Source organism: Balaenoptera ricei, chromosome 21 (assembly GCF_028023285.1).
Source record: "Balaenoptera ricei isolate mBalRic1 chromosome 21, mBalRic1.hap2, whole genome shotgun sequence".
Classification (NCBI taxonomy): Eukaryota; Metazoa; Chordata; class Mammalia; order Artiodactyla; family Balaenopteridae; genus Balaenoptera; species Balaenoptera ricei.
Genome location: NC_082659.1, coordinates 13,546,029 through 13,565,358, shown reverse-complemented (window position 1 = coordinate 13,565,358; position 19,330 = coordinate 13,546,029). Strand labels below are relative to the sequence as shown.

The window sequence follows — 19,330 nt, the reverse complement described above, 5'->3', positions numbered from 1 at the left end:
TTAAAGATCTTTTGAGCCAACTTACATTTTCCGTCAAGAAGACTGGGACTTGAAAAGGCAGTTTTTCAGTAATTGACATTACTTATAATAACTATAACTGACACCTGATTATCCTAGAAAACATACCAGTGAAGGTGGTTTAGCTCTGAGGTAAAACAAAGAAGGAGGGGAAAGGTTTTAGGAGCATAGAATTTTAGATGATTTTGAGAGGTCCCTTTAATTTACAGATATGCTTAATTGTCACAAAAGATATGTTTTCTAGTTCAGGGTGGGAATAGGGAAGAGAAGCTGATAATCCCAAAGGAAACGCAGTCTGTTGTAAATTTCAGCTGCATGGTCCCTAAGCTGCATTGGTTTGAGTTTTCAGATTTATGTGGAGGCCTGAGTCAGGAAAATCTGTAAAAATGACACCACAGAGGCAACTCGAGAGCACATATAATGAAGAACTCTTCAGTAGCTGTAGTACTAACTAAAAATTATTAGCTAGAGCAAATCCTTGACTTAAGGACCTCTGTTAGGTAATAGGTCAGTTCTAGTTACTGACTATATTTTGAAAGTAACAAAACTGTATTTTTAAAACAAATATCCCACTTGGGCAGAAATCTAGATGAGGACATCTTTCTGAGGTTCTCTGCACTGGGGAAACCTTATGGTACTTGGTTATTTGGGAGACTCCAGTTTTTCTATGAGATGTTATTGGAAATTGGTAACAAAAGCCAAATATTTGGAAAACCGCACAGTTCGTTTTAAATGGTGGTGAATGTAATTTTTCAAGAAGAATTTTTGAATAGGTGACATGTTCACATGGTTTAAAAATATAAAAAGGTTAATAATAGTCTTTATGTCCTCTCCACCATCACCCAGCTCCTGCATCCACTTCTTCCTTCTCCCCCACTATTAATTTCCTATATGTCTTTTCACAGTTTCTTTGTGCACATCAAAGTAAGAATACAGAGTTTTAACCTTTTCGAAAAGGCAGGATACCTTGCTGCCTGGCTTCTTCCGCTCTCTGTAGCTTGGAGATCTTTCCGTATCAGAGCGTATGGAGCTTCCTCGAGCTTCCGTTCACAGTCGCAGGCTTTCCATAGTTCGGATCTTCCATAGTTTATTTCCCCAGTCCTGGATCGACAGGCAGTTGGGTTGTTTCCAGTCTTCTGCTGTCACCAGCAGTGCTGTAGTCAGTCAGTAACCTGGCACATATGCCGTTTCACACACGTGCCTGGATTTTTCACATATGTGCCTATATTTCTGTGGGATGTATGCATAAGGGAAATCCTCAGTCAAGTGAAATATGTTAGCAATTTGCATAGTTACTGCCACGTTCCCACCAGCGTGGTATCAGACTTGGAGTTTTGCCAGTGTGATATGCTGTCTCAGTCTAGTTCTAGTTTGTATTTTTCTCATGACTGAGTTAAATAGCATCTCTTATATGTTTTATAAGTCCTTGAATTTCTTTTTGCACACTCTTTATATCCTTTTTCCAGTTTTCTAGTGTTGGTCATTTTCTTCTTGACGTCTGTGACTTCATTTAAACATGAGTGAAATTAATCCTATTTGTCATGGACAGCTCCTGGCTTTCTGTCGTGTAAGTGGATTGAGATTGTGCCATTGAGTAGGATAGGGCTACCTAGGAGATTGAGTACTCCTGTCATCGTGAGGCGATCATGAACTTGGTGTGGAGATGTCAGGGAGACTGCTGTGTACTTGGGTCTGGCGCTCCCAGGAGGGGCTGAGCTGGAGTTCAGACTGCAGTGGTTTGGTACAGGAGGTGTAGGCACAGGTGAGCACTCCCAGGGAGAGACGGTGGGCTGAGAGGAGGCGGGGACCTGGGACCACCCTGCAAGAAAACCTGGCATCTGTCCACGTGGAGGAGAAGGAGCTTGCAAAGCAGAGAGAAGACCAGTGGCCAGAGGGGGAAGAAGGAAGCCAGGAGAGGGTTTGTTCTCGGGAGAGGCGGGGGGAGTGAGTAAGTGTGTGTCCTCGGGAGGATCAAACGCCAGTCAGGGAAAGGCTGAACACATGGGTTGGTTTAACAGGGTGGGTGTCCTTGGTAATCTTGGTTTTGGTGGTGTGATACATCCAGACAAAAAACTTTATTTGGGTAAGTTAGACCGGGCTTATATATGGATACAGAAGGAAGTCTGGGCAGAAGGGATGCACGGGGAGGGGCGCGCGTGGGGAGAGAGGGAGCGAGAGGGAGCGCGCATCAGCAGTTCCCAGGACTCACGGTGGCATCAGCAGCCAGGCCCCGGGCCTGTCCAGGGCGGTCAAGTTGTTTGTTCCCAGATCTCCTCTCCTCTTTCTGTGTCGGCGAGTCTGCTTTCACCCTCTCCTCTCCACCCTCCCCCGTATTTGTCTCGTGGCTTTAACGGCCCATAAGCGCTGACCCCAGCTCTCCCTCTTGCCCAGCCTCTCCCGAGGCCCGGCTGTCCTGCACCTCGGCCACGTTTCCCTAGATGCCCATCGGCACCTCGGGCTCAGCAAAGCCAAAACCAAGCTCCATCATTCCTCCCTCGTCTGGTGTCAACGAGCTCCTTTGGTGTTTTCTAGCTTGATGGTCCTGCTGTCACCCAGTCACCCCACAAAGCTGTCTGGGAACTGTTCCTGGTACCTTCTGTTCTCTGACTGGTCTCCTTTGTTCTGGCCTGTGACTCCCTTGAGAATCTGCTTTTCTTCTCTCCATACACCCTCCGCCTCCCTGTGGGCACGGCTCAGGCACCTGCCGCTGGTCCCTTTGTCTGTGCGATCACCACCACCCACCCCACTTCCAGTGCGTGTGTCTAGCATGGAGGCCTTGGCCCCCTCACCCCCAACCTGTAGGCGTGGTATGGGGGCCCCTGTGTCTGTCTGGCTCCTCGGGTAAGTAGACCCTGAGGCAGAGTGAGAACTGAAGAGATTTATTAGCCACATCAGGGAAAGTTACAGGTGGAAGAATCCGGATTGAGCAGAGATGGCCTCAGGCCGCAGCGCAGCTCTCACAGCTCTGGCCGCCCCGAGGTGGTGGGCAGCTCTGAGGGGGAGGCCGGGCAGCAGTGGCCGCCACGCGAGGGTCGCCCTGGCGCGGCGGCCAAGCACAGGCTGGTCTGAGCAGGACGCCTCTGGCCGCCTCGGTGCCTCCCCTGTCCTAGCCTCTGGCTTCTTCCGTAGTGTTAGCTTCTCTTTAGCAAGACACTCGCTCTGTACTCTGATTCCCGTACGAACGGGCCAGGCTGTTTTACACCCCTGTGCTTTTATGTTTACTTTTCCCTCTTCCTTAAATCCCCTTCCCTTTGTTTCTTTGCCTGAAAAAGTGTTTTCAGAAGTCATCTCAAGTCTCATAAGCATGATGTGTTTCCTGATTCCCCAGCCATTCATCCACATCCTCTGCACTCACTGTCTTCGGCCTTCCTGCTAGTCAGTGAACCCATTAAAGGAAGGCTCCTCATTTTTCAAGTAATTTTATTCCTTGTACTTGCATTTTGAGGTTGGTGTTAAATAAATGTTTGTTGTATTGAATTGAATGAAAAAAATGAAAGAACTCTCATCAGAAATTGAGGGTTATTTTTTCCTTTTCAAAGGATGAAAGAAGGTATTCCCTTTTCTATCCCCTGAGCATGGGCCTAGTGTCTGTGGATTAGTACAGATGATGGCCCGTACACCTGGGAGTGGTGACGGGGAGGAAAGAGTGGTTCTCAGACAGGACCATGAGGTACTGCAGTTATGGGACACTTAACTTGCCTGCCAGCACTAAACTGATGTGGCCTGGGTGTGGGAAGGTGTGGAGATGATCAGTAAATCTGGGAAGGTGGCAGGCCCACCCGTGACAGGTGGGAAATCTCCTTATAAATCAAGCTTGTTTTTGTGTTGGAGGAGCAGCTTTTAGAAGACATATGTCAATAAAAATGAAATGTGTGCAAGATATTGATGGTTTGTTCTTTGGTACAGTTCGGACACTTCTGACGTTGAAGCAAGTGAAAATGAGTCTGTAAAAATTAGTGCAAAAAAGGTATGTAGGCGTGTTCTCCTATCTTAAATTGTAAGATATTTCATATCCATTTAGGTTGGATGCAAATAGAGAAAATGTTCTGTAGCAACATTTTTCATAAAGAGTATATAATGTTTTAGAAGATTTTTTAATAAAAAAATGAAATATTTTTATATCTGAAGTGTTTTTCATTACAGAGATCTCAAATCTCTGTGTACCTTGTCAGTTTTCATGGTGTTCATGTAATGTGTTTAGATGGTGGTTTACAAAGGCAGAGCGATTTGTTGGGAGTGTCTGCTTGGAGCCCTTTAGTCAAGGTCCTATCTGCTAATCGTGTTGCCATCTTCTATTATGTTCAGTCTTGAAGTTTAGAGATAAGAAATGTGGACTTTATGGTTATCTAATACAGCAGGAATGATAAGCATCTGTACTTTCAAAACAGTAATGCTGTTTTCTTGACATAGCCAGGAAGAAAACTCAAGCCCATTAGTGATGAATCTGAAAGCACTGAAGAAAGTGATGTAAGAAGAAAAGTTAAACCAGCAGACAACATAAGTACACAACGTGAAGCTGTTTCAGCTACAGCATCTTCAGAACTTTCAGAGAAACCAGCTGAATCAGTCATGCTTAAAAAGGTGGGACCCCTTGGTGCCAAGCCCTCTGTTGAAAAAGAGACCCTGGAAACAGAAAGTCAACTGGTAGGAGAGTGTCTGCTATCCCCTTGGAGAGAAAAAAAGTTGATAGAAAATGTCTAGGAGGAAAACAAAGCATTTTCGTTTTTTCCTTCACTTCTTTTAAAAGATAAGTTTTATACTTTTCTTATTATAAAAATAAGTTTGTTTTAGAACATTTGGAAGGTATGGAAAGGCAGATAAAATCACCTATAATTCCATCACCCCAAAAATAAAATAACCACCACATCTTTTGGTCTATACTCTTCAATTCTTTATTGAGCTTTTCTCACCCTAAGTGGAACCATATCCTTGTCATTAAGTATTCTACATACCATTTTAATAAATGCATGATATTTCATTCATGAACGTGCCATAGTTTAATCTCTTACTAATGAGCAATTGTAATTTTTAAAATGTAAGTGCTTTGATGATTTTCTTTTCTAGCTAAATCTTTGTGCACATCCTTGATCATTTCCTTAGAAGAAATTGCTATGATAAGATTTCTGGGTCATATGTATTCTATTTTAAGATTCTTGACATATCAATATATAATATCTTTTAATCAAGCTTTTAATATGTCATAATATGCCGGCACCTTCATTTTGGCCCATTGAAATGGATTTCAGGCTTCTGAACTCCAGAACTGTGGGAGAAGAAATTTCTGTTGTTTAAAGCCACGAAGCTGTGGTCGTTTATTACACCAGCCACAGGAAATAAAACATCACCCAGTGACTTTTCCTTTTTAGTAGCATGCTTTTGGGTTCTAGAATTTCTAGAATTTCTTTTTTTTTCCCATAGTTTCTATTTCTTGGCTGAGATTCCCGATCTGCATAATCATTAAGACCATCATTTCCTTCTTTGGACATATTTATGACAGCTGCTTTAAGGTCTTTGTTTTCTAAGTCAGGTAGAGTCAGCCCTCTGTATCTGCAGGTTCCACATCCATAGATTCAACCAACCGCTGATAGGAAATATTTCACAAAAAATTCCATAAAGTTCCAAAAAAGCAAAAGTTGAATTTGCCAGGCACCAGCAACTATTTTCATAGTATTTACATCATGTTAGATATTATAAGTAATCTAGAGATGATTTAAAGTTTATAGGAGGATGTATGTAGGTTGCATGCAGATACTACACCATTTTATAAAAGGGACTTTGAACATCAGCGGATTTGGGTATCCATGGGGGATCCTGGAACCATCTTCCTTGGATATTGAGGGATGACTGTATCTGGGCTGTCTCAGGGTCAGCTTCTTTTGAGTACTTTTTCTGTCTTGACTATAGGTTACATTTTTTGTATAACATTTTTAATCTAATACTTTTTAATTGTATATTCCACATTGTTGATAAGTTGTTGAGATTTTGAGTTGTGTTTTCTTCTGAATGCTGACTTTCATTCTAATAGGTATCTTAATTATTGGCTGATCATCTTGAACTTCTGTAGTGTGGTTTATCCTTCGTTAGGGTCAATCTGTGGAAAGCGTAAGGTGTCTTCCAAGCCTCTCTAACTCAGTGGGACTCAACCTCTGTAATAGTTTTCAGTAGCTGCGTAACAAAATACCACAAATTTTGTGACTTCAAACAACATGTATTTATACCTCATAGTTTCTATAGGTCAGAAGTCCAGGCTCACCTTAGCTGGATTCCCTGCTCGGGGTCTCACAGGCTGGAGTCAAGGTGCCAGCCAGGACTGAAATCTCATCTGAGGCCCGGGGTCCCCGTCTAAGATCATGCAAGCTATTGGTAGAATTCTGATCCTTGCCGTTGTAGGCCTGAGGTTCTTGTTTTCTCTCTGGTTAAAGCGGGGTCACTCTCTGCCCTTAGGTCCTGGTCACATGGCCCTCTCACAACATGGCAGCTGACATCTTCAGAGCTAGCCAGAGAATCTCTCCAGTCTGCTGCAGTGACCTCTTATGAAACGTAACCTAATCAAGGGAGTGACCATCCCATCATATTCACAGGAGCCACCCACCCACACTCAAGGGGAGGGAATTGTCCAAGTCATTGGGGATCTTGCTTACCACACCCTCCCGTCTCTGTCTCCCTGGTGCATCTGGCCAGAGATTGGTTTTAGGCTTTGTTAGGGTGAGTCTAGGGTAAGCCTTACTCTAGAGCAGTGCTTCTCAACCCTCTTCCATTGTTGTCCTCCCTAAGAAGCCTTTTTAGACATTTTTCCTCCTAACCATCCCCCTGCAGTTAAATTTTAATATCATAAATACACTGTGTATCTGTGTATATACGAGGTACTTCGGAGGGTCACAAACCATTGTACTATCTGAGAGTTTCTGGCCTGCCCCCTTGGGAACAGTTTCACCCTGTTTGAGATTGCACGCTCTAGGGTACCGTTCTTACCCCTAAGTTGTGGTCTCTCCCCTAGCTCAGCTGGATAGACAGCTGTTAACTAGTTGTTAATGAGGTCTCTGCATTTTCTCCATCTGATCTCCCCCAGAATTTCTTGTCCATTATTACCTGTTACGTTCTTAATGCCACGATAGCCACGTTCCAGTATGCTCTCTGTAGCCTCACGCGCATGTGGAGTAGGCGGTCGGGGGCTGTCAGGGACCCGCACCCAGACCTCTGCTCTTCTCCCTGAGCAGCTTACCGCAGGTCTCTGCCTCCCGCGGACGAGGGTTACCGCTCTCTGCTGGGACTGGGCCTGCTCCGCTGCCGTCTCAGCTGTCCCCGGCGTGCGGGACGGCAGGCAGCCAGGGCCCACCTTCTGAGTCTCTCAGGCTTGTTTCGCCTGTTGTCCGGTGCCTGAGTGAGGGTGCCACCCCTCTCCCCGCTTTATGGCTGTTTATGGCAAGAGAGCTAGTTCAGAAGCTGTTCCTTCCTCTTAGCTTGGGGCAGAAATTGAGCTGATTCCACACATTATTATCTTAAATAATAAAAGTTCAGTTTCCTCCAAGGCACCCACTGTTACAAGCCAACTGAAAGTTTTAATTACTTTTTATCCTGAGACGGTTTTATTTTTTTCAGCATTTTCTTATATTAATTTAGATAATTTATATAATTATTAACTTAGAACGAAATGAGAATTGTAGCTAAAATATTGACAGTGTCTGATAATACTGTCTTAATTCTTGTTTGAAGAGAGACTCCTCTTAAATAAAAATCTTTGCTGTGGTTTTTTTGTTTTTTTAAGAAAACTCAGAAAAAGAAGATGTTTCGTGGCAAAAGGAAGAAACCAAGAAGTGAAGCCACAGACTTGGGTATACAATAGTGTTTTATACATCAATCATTCAAGAATTTCTTTTTTAAAAATATATTTCTTAATTTGATAAAGTATTAAATTTAAGTATATAAAATTGTTACTTTAAAAAGTTAAAAATATGTGACTTTGGAGTAAGTGATTTTCCCAACATCTATCATGAAAAATTTCGACATACAACAAAGGAGAAAGAATTGTACAATATCTATTCATATACCCACTACCCAGATTTTACTGTCAAAATTTATTATACTTGCTTTAGCGCCTATTCATTAATCTATTTTAATTTTTCATAACAGTATATACTCTTTTCATACAACATAGTATGTACTCTTTTATAGAAGGCTTCTTTCACTCAGCATAACTTTGAGATTCATCCATGTTTTTTGCATCATTTTTTTTTTAACATCTTTACATCATTTTTTATTGACACAGTTTATTGAAAAATGGGAGGAAAATAAAGCATTTTCTCTCTTTCCTTCAGTTCTTTTAAAAGATAAGTTTTACATTTTCCTTATTATAAAAATGCGTATTTTAGAAAATTTCAAAGGTAGGGAAAGGAAGATAAAATCACCTACAATTCCATCACCCCAAAATAACTACCAGGTTTTTTGGTCTTTACTCTTCAATTCTTTTACTGAGCTTTTCTCACACTAAGTGGGCTCAAGTCCTTGTCATTAAATATTCTACAATAACATTTTAATGAACGTATAATATTTCGTTCACAAATGTACCATAGTTTAGTTAATCTCTTATTATATTCCTACAGCTATCTGAATCAATACACTCAGTAACCTTATGTGTCCTAGAAGTGGCCTATCAGGTAGATTAAAACTATGAAAATACAGTTAACAAAGAAGATCTCAATCACCAGTAGTGTTAGATAAGAGCAGACTGTTAAAGACACAGCAAGGTAATTAAAAGGCAGCAGTGCTTTAGGCTGCTTCAGCAGAAATGGGAGAACCAAGCAGACGGCAGTTAGAGGGTGAGGTACAGACAGGGGTTTGTGAGACTGACTGGGAGAGGAAGAAGTGAGCATGTCTTCTCCCGTGTGCTTCTTCAAAAGTTCTCGCTATTTTTAGCAATTTGGTGGAACTACTTTCGTTGTAGGCTTTCAGAACCATGGACCTAGAGCTAAACTGTTGATAATCGGTAGATTAAATTGACTTATCCTAATGTTGTAGATACTTCCGACTGTTTACCTATTTGGTGTTTAAAAGAAAAGAAAACCAGTGACATCATGGAGTTAGATGTCATTTTGTCTGCATTTGAGAACATCCTCCTAGAGTATAAGTAAGTCTTTTGATATTGTGATATATGTGCCTAATAAATTTCCCTTGAAATAGCACTTCTACTCACTCCACAGCTTCTGATATGTAGAATTTTCATTATCACTGTTTTACATATTTTTAAACTTCCATTATGATTTTTTTCTTTAAGCCTGTGAATTATTAAGTAGTATGTTTTTGTATGTCCAAATATGTGACGTTTTAATTTATATTTTTGTATTAACCTTCCATCTTAAATAGTTACGGTCAAATTTCATGGACTGGTGATACCTATTTTTGAAATATTGAGGCTTCCTTTATGGCCTGGCACATAATCTGTGGGAAAGCTCTAATTAGTGGTTCTATGTAGAATCTCTAATTATTGGATCTATGTAGAATCAGTATTACTCAGTTTTTCCTGGTACTTCTATCAATTTATGCTATTTATATAGAGAGATTATTTTATTAAGATATCATGTTTAAAATTGCTCTTTTATTTATTTTATTTTTGGCTGTGTTGGGTCTTCGTTGCTGCGCGCGGGCTTTCTCTGGTTGCGGCGAGCGGGGGCTACTCTTCATTGCGGTGCATGGGCTCTAGGCACGCGGGCTTCAGTAATTGTGGCTCGCGGGCTCTAGAGCACAGGCTCAGTAGTTGTGGCACACGGGCTTAGTTGCTCCACAGCATGTGGGATCTTCCTGGACCAGGGCTCGAACCTGTGTCCCCTGCATTGGCAGGCGGATTCTTAACCACTGCACCACCAGGGAAGCCCTAAAATTGCTCTTTTAGATTGAACATTTTATCCTTATGTAGTGACCCCTTCCATTCCTAAAAATGCTTTTTGTCTTAAAATCTATTTTATCTGATACTAATATGTCACTAGATTTCTTTTGCTAGTATTTGCCAGATTTTATATTCTTTTAACTTTTATTTCCAACCTTTGTCTCACCTTAAACTTTATTATTTCTTATAAAATCTTTTTTAAATCCAAAGTGTCCATCTTTGAATTCCACCTGTTGACTTTAGTCCATTTACATTTATTTTAATTATCCATATATTTAGAAGAATGTACTGATCCACTGTTTTTACTTTAAAAAAAAATTTTTTTTTTTTTTTTTTACTTTTTGATGTTTTTAATCCTATATAACTTTTTTTTAAAAAAAGTAGAATTTACAACTCCCCACCAGGAAGGTTAGAATTTTGGCAAGCTCTCATGTCTTAGTCTTCTCACCCTTCCCCCACCCCAAAACCCATCATATTTATAATACCTAGAGACTTTAATTCTGGGAGAAGGGCTATCACAGTTGATGTGAAATGGCTTCTCTTACCTGTTTCAACGTGGGTTCTTGACTTTGAACTTGCCAGGGTACTGCAACTTCTCAACTGGTTTCTGGAGTTCTCATAAAGGCTTTTCGGGCTGTAGGTAGTTGTTAAGTTGGTGTCCCTGTGGGGGGATGAGGTCTGGGGTTTCCTATTCCACCGTCTTCTGATGTCACTAGAAATACTCCATTTTTTTTGATGAAAACTTCTACAAAAATCTGTATTCAAATGTGTAGGCCTTCTCTTATGTTATGCTTAGCTTCTGAAGAATTAGGCCGTGGGCTTAGTCCCCTTATGCTGGGTGACTTTTCCTCATGGACTTGCCCCAAGAAAAAAGTAACTATAAGATAAACTGTCACACGAGAGATTTATTTTCGATTAGAAGCACACTTTATAGTGTCGTACTGCGCCGAGGCAGAGCAAGGCTAGCTGCCACCCTGGCAGTGTGTGCTGCTCCTGCACGGTCGCTGTGGGTCTGTGTCCAGCCAGAGTGAGCCAGACGGGAGACTGGGCTCTTTTGTCCCTGATGACAGGGACCTGAGCCAGTTTCAGCTTTATAGTTTTTGCAGAACTGAATGGCTGGCTTCTAGCTACTTACTCATTGGTTAGTCCAGATGCGTTATACAATTATTTCTCCAGTTATAGCAGGGAGGGAGGAAGGAAGGGGCTAAAGTCTGCTGCTCACTGGATCAGGCAGCAGAAAAAGACGGGGATTGGCTGTAAACATTGCTTTCTACATGGCTTAGTGTCACCTGTGGATGTGGCCAGTGTCAGGGAGTGCGGACCACATACATGAGGGTTTGGGCGAAATATTTCCTGTTCTTTTTCTTTTGTTTGTTGAGATGTTTCCAGTATTTTTTTAAATCTGAGAAAGGGCTGCAAGCTGACCATGCCATCTTAGATATTCAAAAGGTCACATACCAAACTGTGTGTGTGTCTATGGGTGTGCTAAACAAATGCAACACACCTTTCAAAATCCTTTATGTAACACCTAAGTTTAACTTTCTTTATTCTGCTACAGACAAAAAACAGACTCTAAAATTTGTAAGGAAGCAATCAACAAATTTCATTCTAATTTGAAAGAAGAACTCATCAACATGGTAAGTTCATTGACATAAATTTGTTGGTCTAGATATTTTTTACTAATCCTGAGCAGCATACTGTTATCTTAGAAAAGCTTGCATTTGCTGGCAATGTGGTAAAGAACTCATTAGAACTACACATATTTCACATGTTGTTTTTAAACTAGATGTGGTTATATTGTAAACTGATAAACAGTTAACTGTGGAAAATGCAGGCGAATATTTATTTTTTGTTTTGTGTAGCTGAAAGAAGTCCAGGTGTTGAAAACTCTGAAAAGGAAGAACACTAAGGTAACTCACTTATGTGATTAGAAGCACAGTCCTTTAGAACATGCACATATGTACAGTTAAGTAAAGACCTGACTCTGGGTTTTATGACCTTGAGAGTTTGTATAAGATCTTTTTATCTTTTTAGTCAGGCTTTTCTTTGGTTGATCTGGTGATTGATCAGATGAGTATCCTGCAAGCTGAGGAACTGGGGATCCTAGTTAGCCTAAAAATGGCTCTCAAGCCCAAAATGACCACTTACATGGATAAGTGTTAAGTAATGTATATTTATCACTGTTGTGTATGTCAAAAACCTTTTAGACTAAAGCACTGTCTTATGTCTCCGGTAAAAAGGCAGCCTGGGAAGAATCCGGGGTTAAGGGTCAGGAGACCTCCTTTCTTGTCCTGGTTCTGTTCCTTCAGTGTGCTGTATGCCGCTAGTTTGCAAGGAAACATGAGGCCCTCCTTGCCCATGTGTTTATAGTTGGACCACTTGACATCCGATGTTCTAGCTTCAAACTTGCATGAACCTACGTGTGGAAGCACAGCTCCCCCCTGTACATTTATAACAGAAATGGATTTGAAATGAATACATTTTTCCTTCTGGTGATTATAAGCCTTCGTTGTTTTTCAGTTTTAATCTCCCGTTGGTCAATTCTGCATTTCTTATAAGCAAGCAGGAGTAGTCTGAATGTCCAGCAGTGGAATATGAGGTAGTCACTAAAAGTGATAGTTGAGATAATACAGTGTATTATGTTGAAACGTCCTTTTTAAAATACAAATTGTGTCATAACACTCCCCTGCTTCAATATTTTTCTAGTGTACCTAGATAAAATGGAAACTCCTTACTTTATAGCTCACAGGGTAGTAAAGATCTGACCCCACTTCCTCTTTAAAGTTGTCCTCAAGTTGATACCCCTGTTCTTTTTCAGAGTTCCCTGTTCTTTCCCTTCATAGCATGTATCACAAGTTGTAATTACATCCTGTTTGTATGTAATGTCTATCTTCCCTATTAGACCAAAGTTCCATGATGCTAAGAATGGGGTTTGTTTCCCACTATATTTCCAATACAGTGCACAAGGCAGTGCTCAAATATTTACAAAATTAATTTAACTAACTGTTGTATTACCTAGATGATCTCAGATATCGAAAAGAAAAGGCAACGTTTGATTGAAGTCCAGGATGAACTGCTTCGGTAAGATAATATCAAAATCCTCTTTGAGAACTTACGAGAAGGATTTAATCACGATATGCCATGCGAGGCTTTGTTGTAAAACTTGCTGCTGTGCTGCGTTTAAACCCCAGGTTTCTCTGAGCTTGGAAGCTCAGTGAAGGCAGGCTTTGCTGCCAAGTGGAGAAGCTGTGAGCGGAGGGGAATTCAGCAGTGGCCTGTCCCCCCATGAGAGCTCTCAGTTCTGGCCCGAGAGGCAGCCGAATTAGAGACTTAGTGCGTGCACAGACTCTATCTAGAACCAGACTGCCTGGCTTTGAATCTAGGCTCTGCCACTTACTGGCTGTGCTACCTTGGGCAGGTTACTTTTAACCTCTCAATGCCTCAGTTCCCTCATTTGTAGATGAGCACAGTGATAGCTATACCTCACAGGGTGTTGTGAGATTTAAATGAATAAATATACAGAAAGTGCCTCACGGAGACTGGGATACAGTAGGTTTTGTATTAAGTGTTAACAGTTCTTGTGAATGTTGTTGACAGGTATAGTTTGGCATGGCACTCGTGTGGGTCCATTCCCAAGTGTCGGGCCAGGACAGTTTCCACCAGGGCTGTCTCCATGCTCTGGTTAGGAAGACTGGAGCACAATCCATCAGCTGGTCAACCAACTAGTATTTTTTGGTGGTCTTCCATTCAGACAGGGCTGCTGTGTGAGCTGGAGGGTTGGTAGTAAAGCAGCAGCAGAATAAGCAGTATCAGATACGCTCTCTGCTCTTAAGGAGTTTAAAATAGCTTGAAAAAGTGGTCTTATCAGAAAAGACAACCTATAATTAAGTACTAAGTTTTAAAGATGAGACGGCCACAGAAGTTTAGAAGCGGGAAGAATGGGTTGTCTAGGACTTCGGTTTCCAAAGCTAGTGTATGGACAGGTGCTGCTGGCCCATGCTAAAGCTTTCACTGGCCCAGGCCAAGATAAGAAGGGTAATGAGAGGAAGCTCTTTAAGGTGTTAGCTGTGTGTGTGCTGGGTACTGTCCTATAAATGCTTTACATACTGACTCGTCGCTGTGACCCTGTGAGGTAGGTTATTTGGCATATAAGACAACTACAGAAGACTCATCTGTCTTTGAGATCTATTGTTCCTTTTCTAGATAGAATTTTAGAAGTTGAGAAGTACAGTATTTTGAAAAGGTACAGAAAGAGAAAAATGTAGTATGTCATTATTGTAACTTTACATGTGAAAGACCTAAGGCCCAGGGCAGTAACTGACCCTCAGCCACCTGCCTAGGAAGTGAGGGAGCCGCGGTCTGGTGTCTGCTGACTGGCTCCAAATTGAGCACTCCTGCCCACAACCCAGATGGCACAGTGAGTTTTCCAGAATGCAGCACTTGTTCAGTGTACGGAACTGTTACGAGGACTTTTCTTTTGTAAAATGATATTAGAGCATGGTTGTTTTTTTATATCTTTATTTGTGAGAATAAAAGATGGTAGCCTCTCCCCATTCTTTTATAAATTGGTCCACAAAACCCAAGTTATCCCTTTTTATTTTATAGGTTAAGAAACTAATGAGCTACTGAGAGAGAGAAAGCAGGTTGCCCAAGGTCACACATTTCATCCAGGCACTGAGTTTTTCCACTGGTTTTATTAGATCTTGGAAATGGACAAAATTTCAACAAGAGGAAGGGGCAGAGGAAAGGCTTTTTGTCCATACTTTTACTGTTAAACTGCAATACCTGTCTGCTTCCACCTGGGGCGCTAAAATCTTTACCCAAGTATGTTTTAATTCAATAGTTCCCAAGACTTTTAAAATGACTTGATGAATTTTAGGACATGTAAGGCATATTCGTCTCTGGGCTTCATTGCTGAGCACTCATTGTGCATCATGTCTCAGAGTTTTTTCTGTATGTTAAATTCAGTCCAGAGTCGTTCACGTTTATAATTTCAGAGCTAAAGACACCTCAGACCGTCTAGGCCACCTCCCCTGTTCTTTTAAAACTTCACTCAGTATCCTGACATACTCCATCTCATATAACTTATTAGGCTGTTGTAATACTTTGTCATTTATTTTCGGGAAAAATTTTTTTGTTGTTTTAGGTTAGAACCAGAGCTGAAACAACTACAAATAAAGTATGATGAACTTAAGGAGAGAAAAGCTTCCCTTAGGAATGCAGCATATTTCTTGTCTAATTTAAAACAGCTTCATCAAGATTATTCAGATATTCAAGAGAAAGAACCAAATGTAAAGGAAACGGTAACTTCAGTTTTCACTTTTCACTATGCTTCAGAAGACGCAGGGCATTTGCGTGCTAGAGTACAAGAGCTATGGGGAGGCAGCGTTGGTGTCTACCCAAAAAGCGTCACTATAAATTGGTGAAAATTTGTTATCACCACTTCTTTAGCTAATTAAGGCCAGAGGAGTAAAGAAAAATCCAGAAACACTGATTTTACTAAGGTATTATACTTAAGCTTCAGAGAACTGAATTTCTTTAAGGGAAGTGTATCCTCTGTGTACAAATCTCAAGTGAACAACTATGCTTTATTACTATAATTGTCATCAACGTTAAGACCACTCATACATGTTATAAAGACCAACCTCTTGTTCTTTGTTCAGCCCATACTTTTAGTATCTTTTGTATCTGAAACACTAGCCATTATCCCATATAAATGGTAGGTGTAATTTTAGAAGTTGAGAAATATTAAAAAGGCATGTAGTAGGGAAAAATGTGGTAAATTTTTTTTTAATTCAAGTATAGTTGATTTACAATGATTCAGGTGTACAGCAGAGTGATTCAGTTATACATATATATGTATATAAGAATCTTTTTCAGATTCTTTTCTATTATATATTATTACAAAATATTGAATATAGTTCCCTGTGCTATACAGTAGGTCCTTGTTGTTATTAGTATGTATATGTTAATCCCAAACTCCTAATTTATCCCTTCCCACTGCATCTTTCCCCTTTGGTAACCGTAAGTTTGTTTTTGAAGTCTGTGAGTCTGTTTTGTTAATTAGTTCATTTGTATAATTTTTCTAGATTCCACATGTAAGTGATATCATACGACATTTGTCTTTCTCTGTCTGACTTACTTCGCTTAGTATGATAATCTCTGGGTCCATCCATGTTGCTGCAAATGGCATTATTTCATTCTTTTTTATGGCTGAGTAATATTCCTTTGTATATATATTACCACATCTTTATCCATTCCTCTGTGGATGGACATTTAGGTTGCTTCCATGTCTTGGCTATTGTAAATAGTGCTGCAGTGAACACTGGAGTATCTTTTCAAATTATGGTGTTTTTTTAAAATTAATTAATTTTAGGCTGCGTTGAGTCTTCATTGCTGCACGCGGGCTTTCTCTAGTTGCGGTGAGCAGGCGTCTCATTTCTATGGCCTCTCGTTGCGGAGCACGGGCTCTAGGCATGTGGGCTTCAGTAGTTGTGGCACGCGGGCCCTAGAGCACAGGCTCAGTAGTTGTGGCGCATGGGCTTAGTTGCTCTGCAGCATGTGGGATCTTCCCAGACCAGGGCTCAAACCCGTGTCCCCTGCATTGGTAGGCGGATTCTTAACCACTGTGCCACCAGGGAAGCCCTATGGTTTTCTTCAGATATATGCCCAGGAGTGAAATTGCTGGATAACTTGGTAGTTCTATTTTTAGTTTTTGAAGGAACCTCCATACTGTTCTCCATAGTGGCTGTACCAATTTACATTCCCACCAACCATGTAGGAAGGTTCCCTTTTCTCCACACCCTCTCCAGCATTTGTTGTTTGTAGACTGTTTGATGATGCATTCTGACCAGTGTGAGGGGACACCCCATTGTAGTTTTAATTTGCATTTCTATAGTAATTAGCAATGTTGAGCATCTTTTTCATGTGCTTTTTGACCATCTGTATGTCTTCTTTGGAGAAATGTCTATTTAGATCTTCTGCCCATTTTTTGATTGGGTTGTTTTTTTGATATTGAGCTGCATGAGCTGTTTGTATATTTTGGAAATTAATCCCTTGTTGGTCGCTTTGTTTGCAAATATTTTCTCCCATTCTGTGGGTTGTCCTTTCGTTTTGTTCATTATTTCCTTTGTTGTGCACAACCTTTTCCGTTTAATTACATCCCATTTGTTTATTTTTTAAATTTTCATTACTCTAGGAGGTGGATTCAAAAAGATGTCACTGCAATTTATGTCAAAGAGTGTTCTGCCTACGTTTTCCTCTATAAATACTATACTATAAAGAGTTTTATAGTATCTGGTATAGAACCAGGTATATCTTTCCATCTGTGTCCTCTTCAGTTTCTTTTATCAGCATATTACAGTTTTCAGAGTACAGGTCTTTTGCCTCCTTAGGTAGGTTTATTCCTAGGTATTTTATTCTTCTTGATGTGATGATAAATGGGATTGTTTCCTTAATTTCTCTTTATATTTCATAGTGTATAGAAATGCAACAGATTTCTGTATATTAATTTTGTATCCTGCAACTTTACCAAATTCATTGATGAGCTCTAGTAGTTTTCTGGTGGCATCTTTAGGATTCTCTATGTATAGTATCATGTCATTTGCAAACAGTGACAGCTTTACTTCTGTTCCAGTTTGGATTCCTTTTCTTTTTTCTTCTCTGATTGCTGTAACTAGGACTTCCAAAACTACATTGAATAAAAGTGGCAAGAGTGGGCATCCTTGTCTTGTTCTTGATCTTAGAGGGAATGCTTTCAGCTTTTCACCATTGAGTATGGCGTTAGATGTGGGTTTGTCATACATGGCCTCTATTATGTTGAGCCAAGTTCCCTCTATGGAACTTTTTACCGTAAATGGATGTTGAATTTTATCAAAAGCTCTTTTGCATCTACTGAGATGATATTATTTTTATTTTTCAGTTTGTTAGTGAGGTATATCACATTAATTTGTAGATATTGAAAAATCCTTATATCCCTGAAATGAGTCCCACTTGATCATGGTGTGTGATTATCTTTTAATGTATTGTTGGATTTGGTTTGCTAGATTTTATTGAGGATTTTTGCATCTGTGTTCATCAGTGATACTGGCGTGTGCTTTTCTTTTTTTGAGATATCTTTGGTTTTGGTATCAGGGTGATGGTGGCCTCACAGAATGAGTTCGGAAGTATTCCTTCCTCTGCAAATAGTTTCAGAAGGACAGGTATGAACTCATCTCTAAATGTTTGGTAAAATTCACCTGTGAAGCCATCTGGTCCTGGACTTTTGGTTGTTGGGGGATTTTAAATTACTGATTCAATTTTGGTAACTAGTAAATTGGTCTGTTCATATTTCCTGTTTCTTGCTTGGTTCAGTTTTAGTAAACTTTGTAGTTGGTTCTGATTTTTGCTGCAGACTTCGCTACTGTTATGATAACCAACTCAGACTAATAGAAATATTTAAATTATAGGAAAAATTTGTATATTTTATATAAAATTATGATATACAAATATATAATGTATACATACATCTTATTCTTCACTTCCAAATTCAACTTCAAAGTGTTGATACTGATCTAAAAGTTAGGCTCAGGAGAATAAAGATTTGTTTATATTCAGTATATTAGAGATCTGGAAATAGAATGTTTTTAATTTTTTTTGACAGTAACCCAACTGGTCTAAAGCTTATTTGGAGTTGGGGATTTTGGTTAGTAGGAGAAATTAACAGTAGCACTGGTTGAATTTGAACATTATAACTTTGGTGAGAACTGAGACTTAGTGACTGCCTTGTTTGGAATACATGACTCTTACTAACATCTTGTTCTGTGCAAGCCTTCAGGTGTTCTGGACTTCCGTTGTAGCAGCTGTGCGTTATGCTTTCAGAGTGTAGATACTGGGGTATATGTCTTACCTCTTCTCCTAAACTAAGAATCTAGCACCAAATGTTAGTTCTTCCCCTTGCCCACCCTCCCTGAGAGCAGGTGCCCCATGGTAGCTTGAACACATTAGGCTCTCAAATACTTGTTAAACTGAATTGCCTAGTAATATGGTGATATTCTAGAAAAAAATTCCATTATTATTGGGTGGTAGTCAGTCTGACAGCTTTTCTGCTTAATTTCACTTCCAAGAAAATCACCTTGAAAACATAAGCAACAAACTATCATAAGTATGATACAGCTGTCAGGCGATTTTAGTCACTCACCCTTAGATACAAATTGCACCGTGATATTTGGCTTTGTTAATTATTTCAAAATCATGAGTTGAGCTTTGTTTTCTATTTTACATTGGGTTTGTATTTAATTTTGTCTTAATCATTAAGGACAGTTTGGATTGGCAACTTTCAAGACACTTTATTGATCTTCCCAGTAATTTTTCCAGATGATGAATTTTAGGGACCTGCTGTTCTCGTTCCATCAGTTCTTACAGTAAAAGTAAATCTTCCATACGGTTTCCTGT

At 40.1% G+C, this 19,330-nt stretch overlaps 2 protein-coding genes across 8 annotated transcripts in view; one reads left to right on the top strand and one right to left on the bottom strand.

Moving 5' to 3' along the window:
* The window catches only part of PRIMPOL (primase and DNA directed polymerase), a 71,447-nt gene that overhangs the window by 11,215 nt on the left and 40,902 nt on the right, over window positions 1–19,330 (bottom strand). The window contains exon 14 of one of the 5 annotated variants that reach the window (XM_059909775.1): window positions 7,019–7,431. The exons of 1 other annotated variant lie outside the window; for it this stretch is intronic. In XM_059909775.1, coding sequence (XP_059765758.1) covers window positions 7,367–7,431 — 65 coding nt within the window. In that variant the 3' untranslated portion in view covers window positions 7,019–7,366. Of the gene's footprint in view, window positions 1–7,018; window positions 7,432–11,647; window positions 11,788–18,560; window positions 19,011–19,210; window positions 19,327–19,330 lie in introns of those variants that run through there. 3 more of the 5 variants (XM_059909777.1, XM_059909773.1, XM_059909778.1) reach the window with 3 other exon arrangements.
* Window positions 1–19,330, top strand: part of CENPU (centromere protein U) — a 32,463-nt gene that overhangs the window by 9,538 nt on the left and 3,595 nt on the right. The window contains exons 5-12 of one of the 3 annotated variants that reach the window (XM_059909781.1): window positions 3,925–3,985; window positions 4,429–4,599; window positions 7,784–7,850; window positions 9,034–9,142; window positions 11,457–11,535; window positions 11,761–11,808; window positions 12,918–12,979; window positions 15,045–15,201. In XM_059909781.1, the coding sequence (XP_059765764.1) occupies window positions 3,925–3,985; window positions 4,429–4,599; window positions 7,784–7,850; window positions 9,034–9,142; window positions 11,457–11,535; window positions 11,761–11,808; window positions 12,918–12,979; window positions 15,045–15,201 (754 nt within the window). Of the gene's footprint in view, window positions 1–3,924; window positions 3,986–4,428; window positions 4,663–7,783; window positions 7,851–9,033; window positions 9,143–11,456; window positions 11,536–11,760; window positions 11,809–12,917; window positions 12,980–15,044; window positions 15,202–19,330 lie in introns of all 3 variants that reach the window. The other 2 variants (XM_059909780.1, XM_059909782.1) reach the window with 2 other exon arrangements.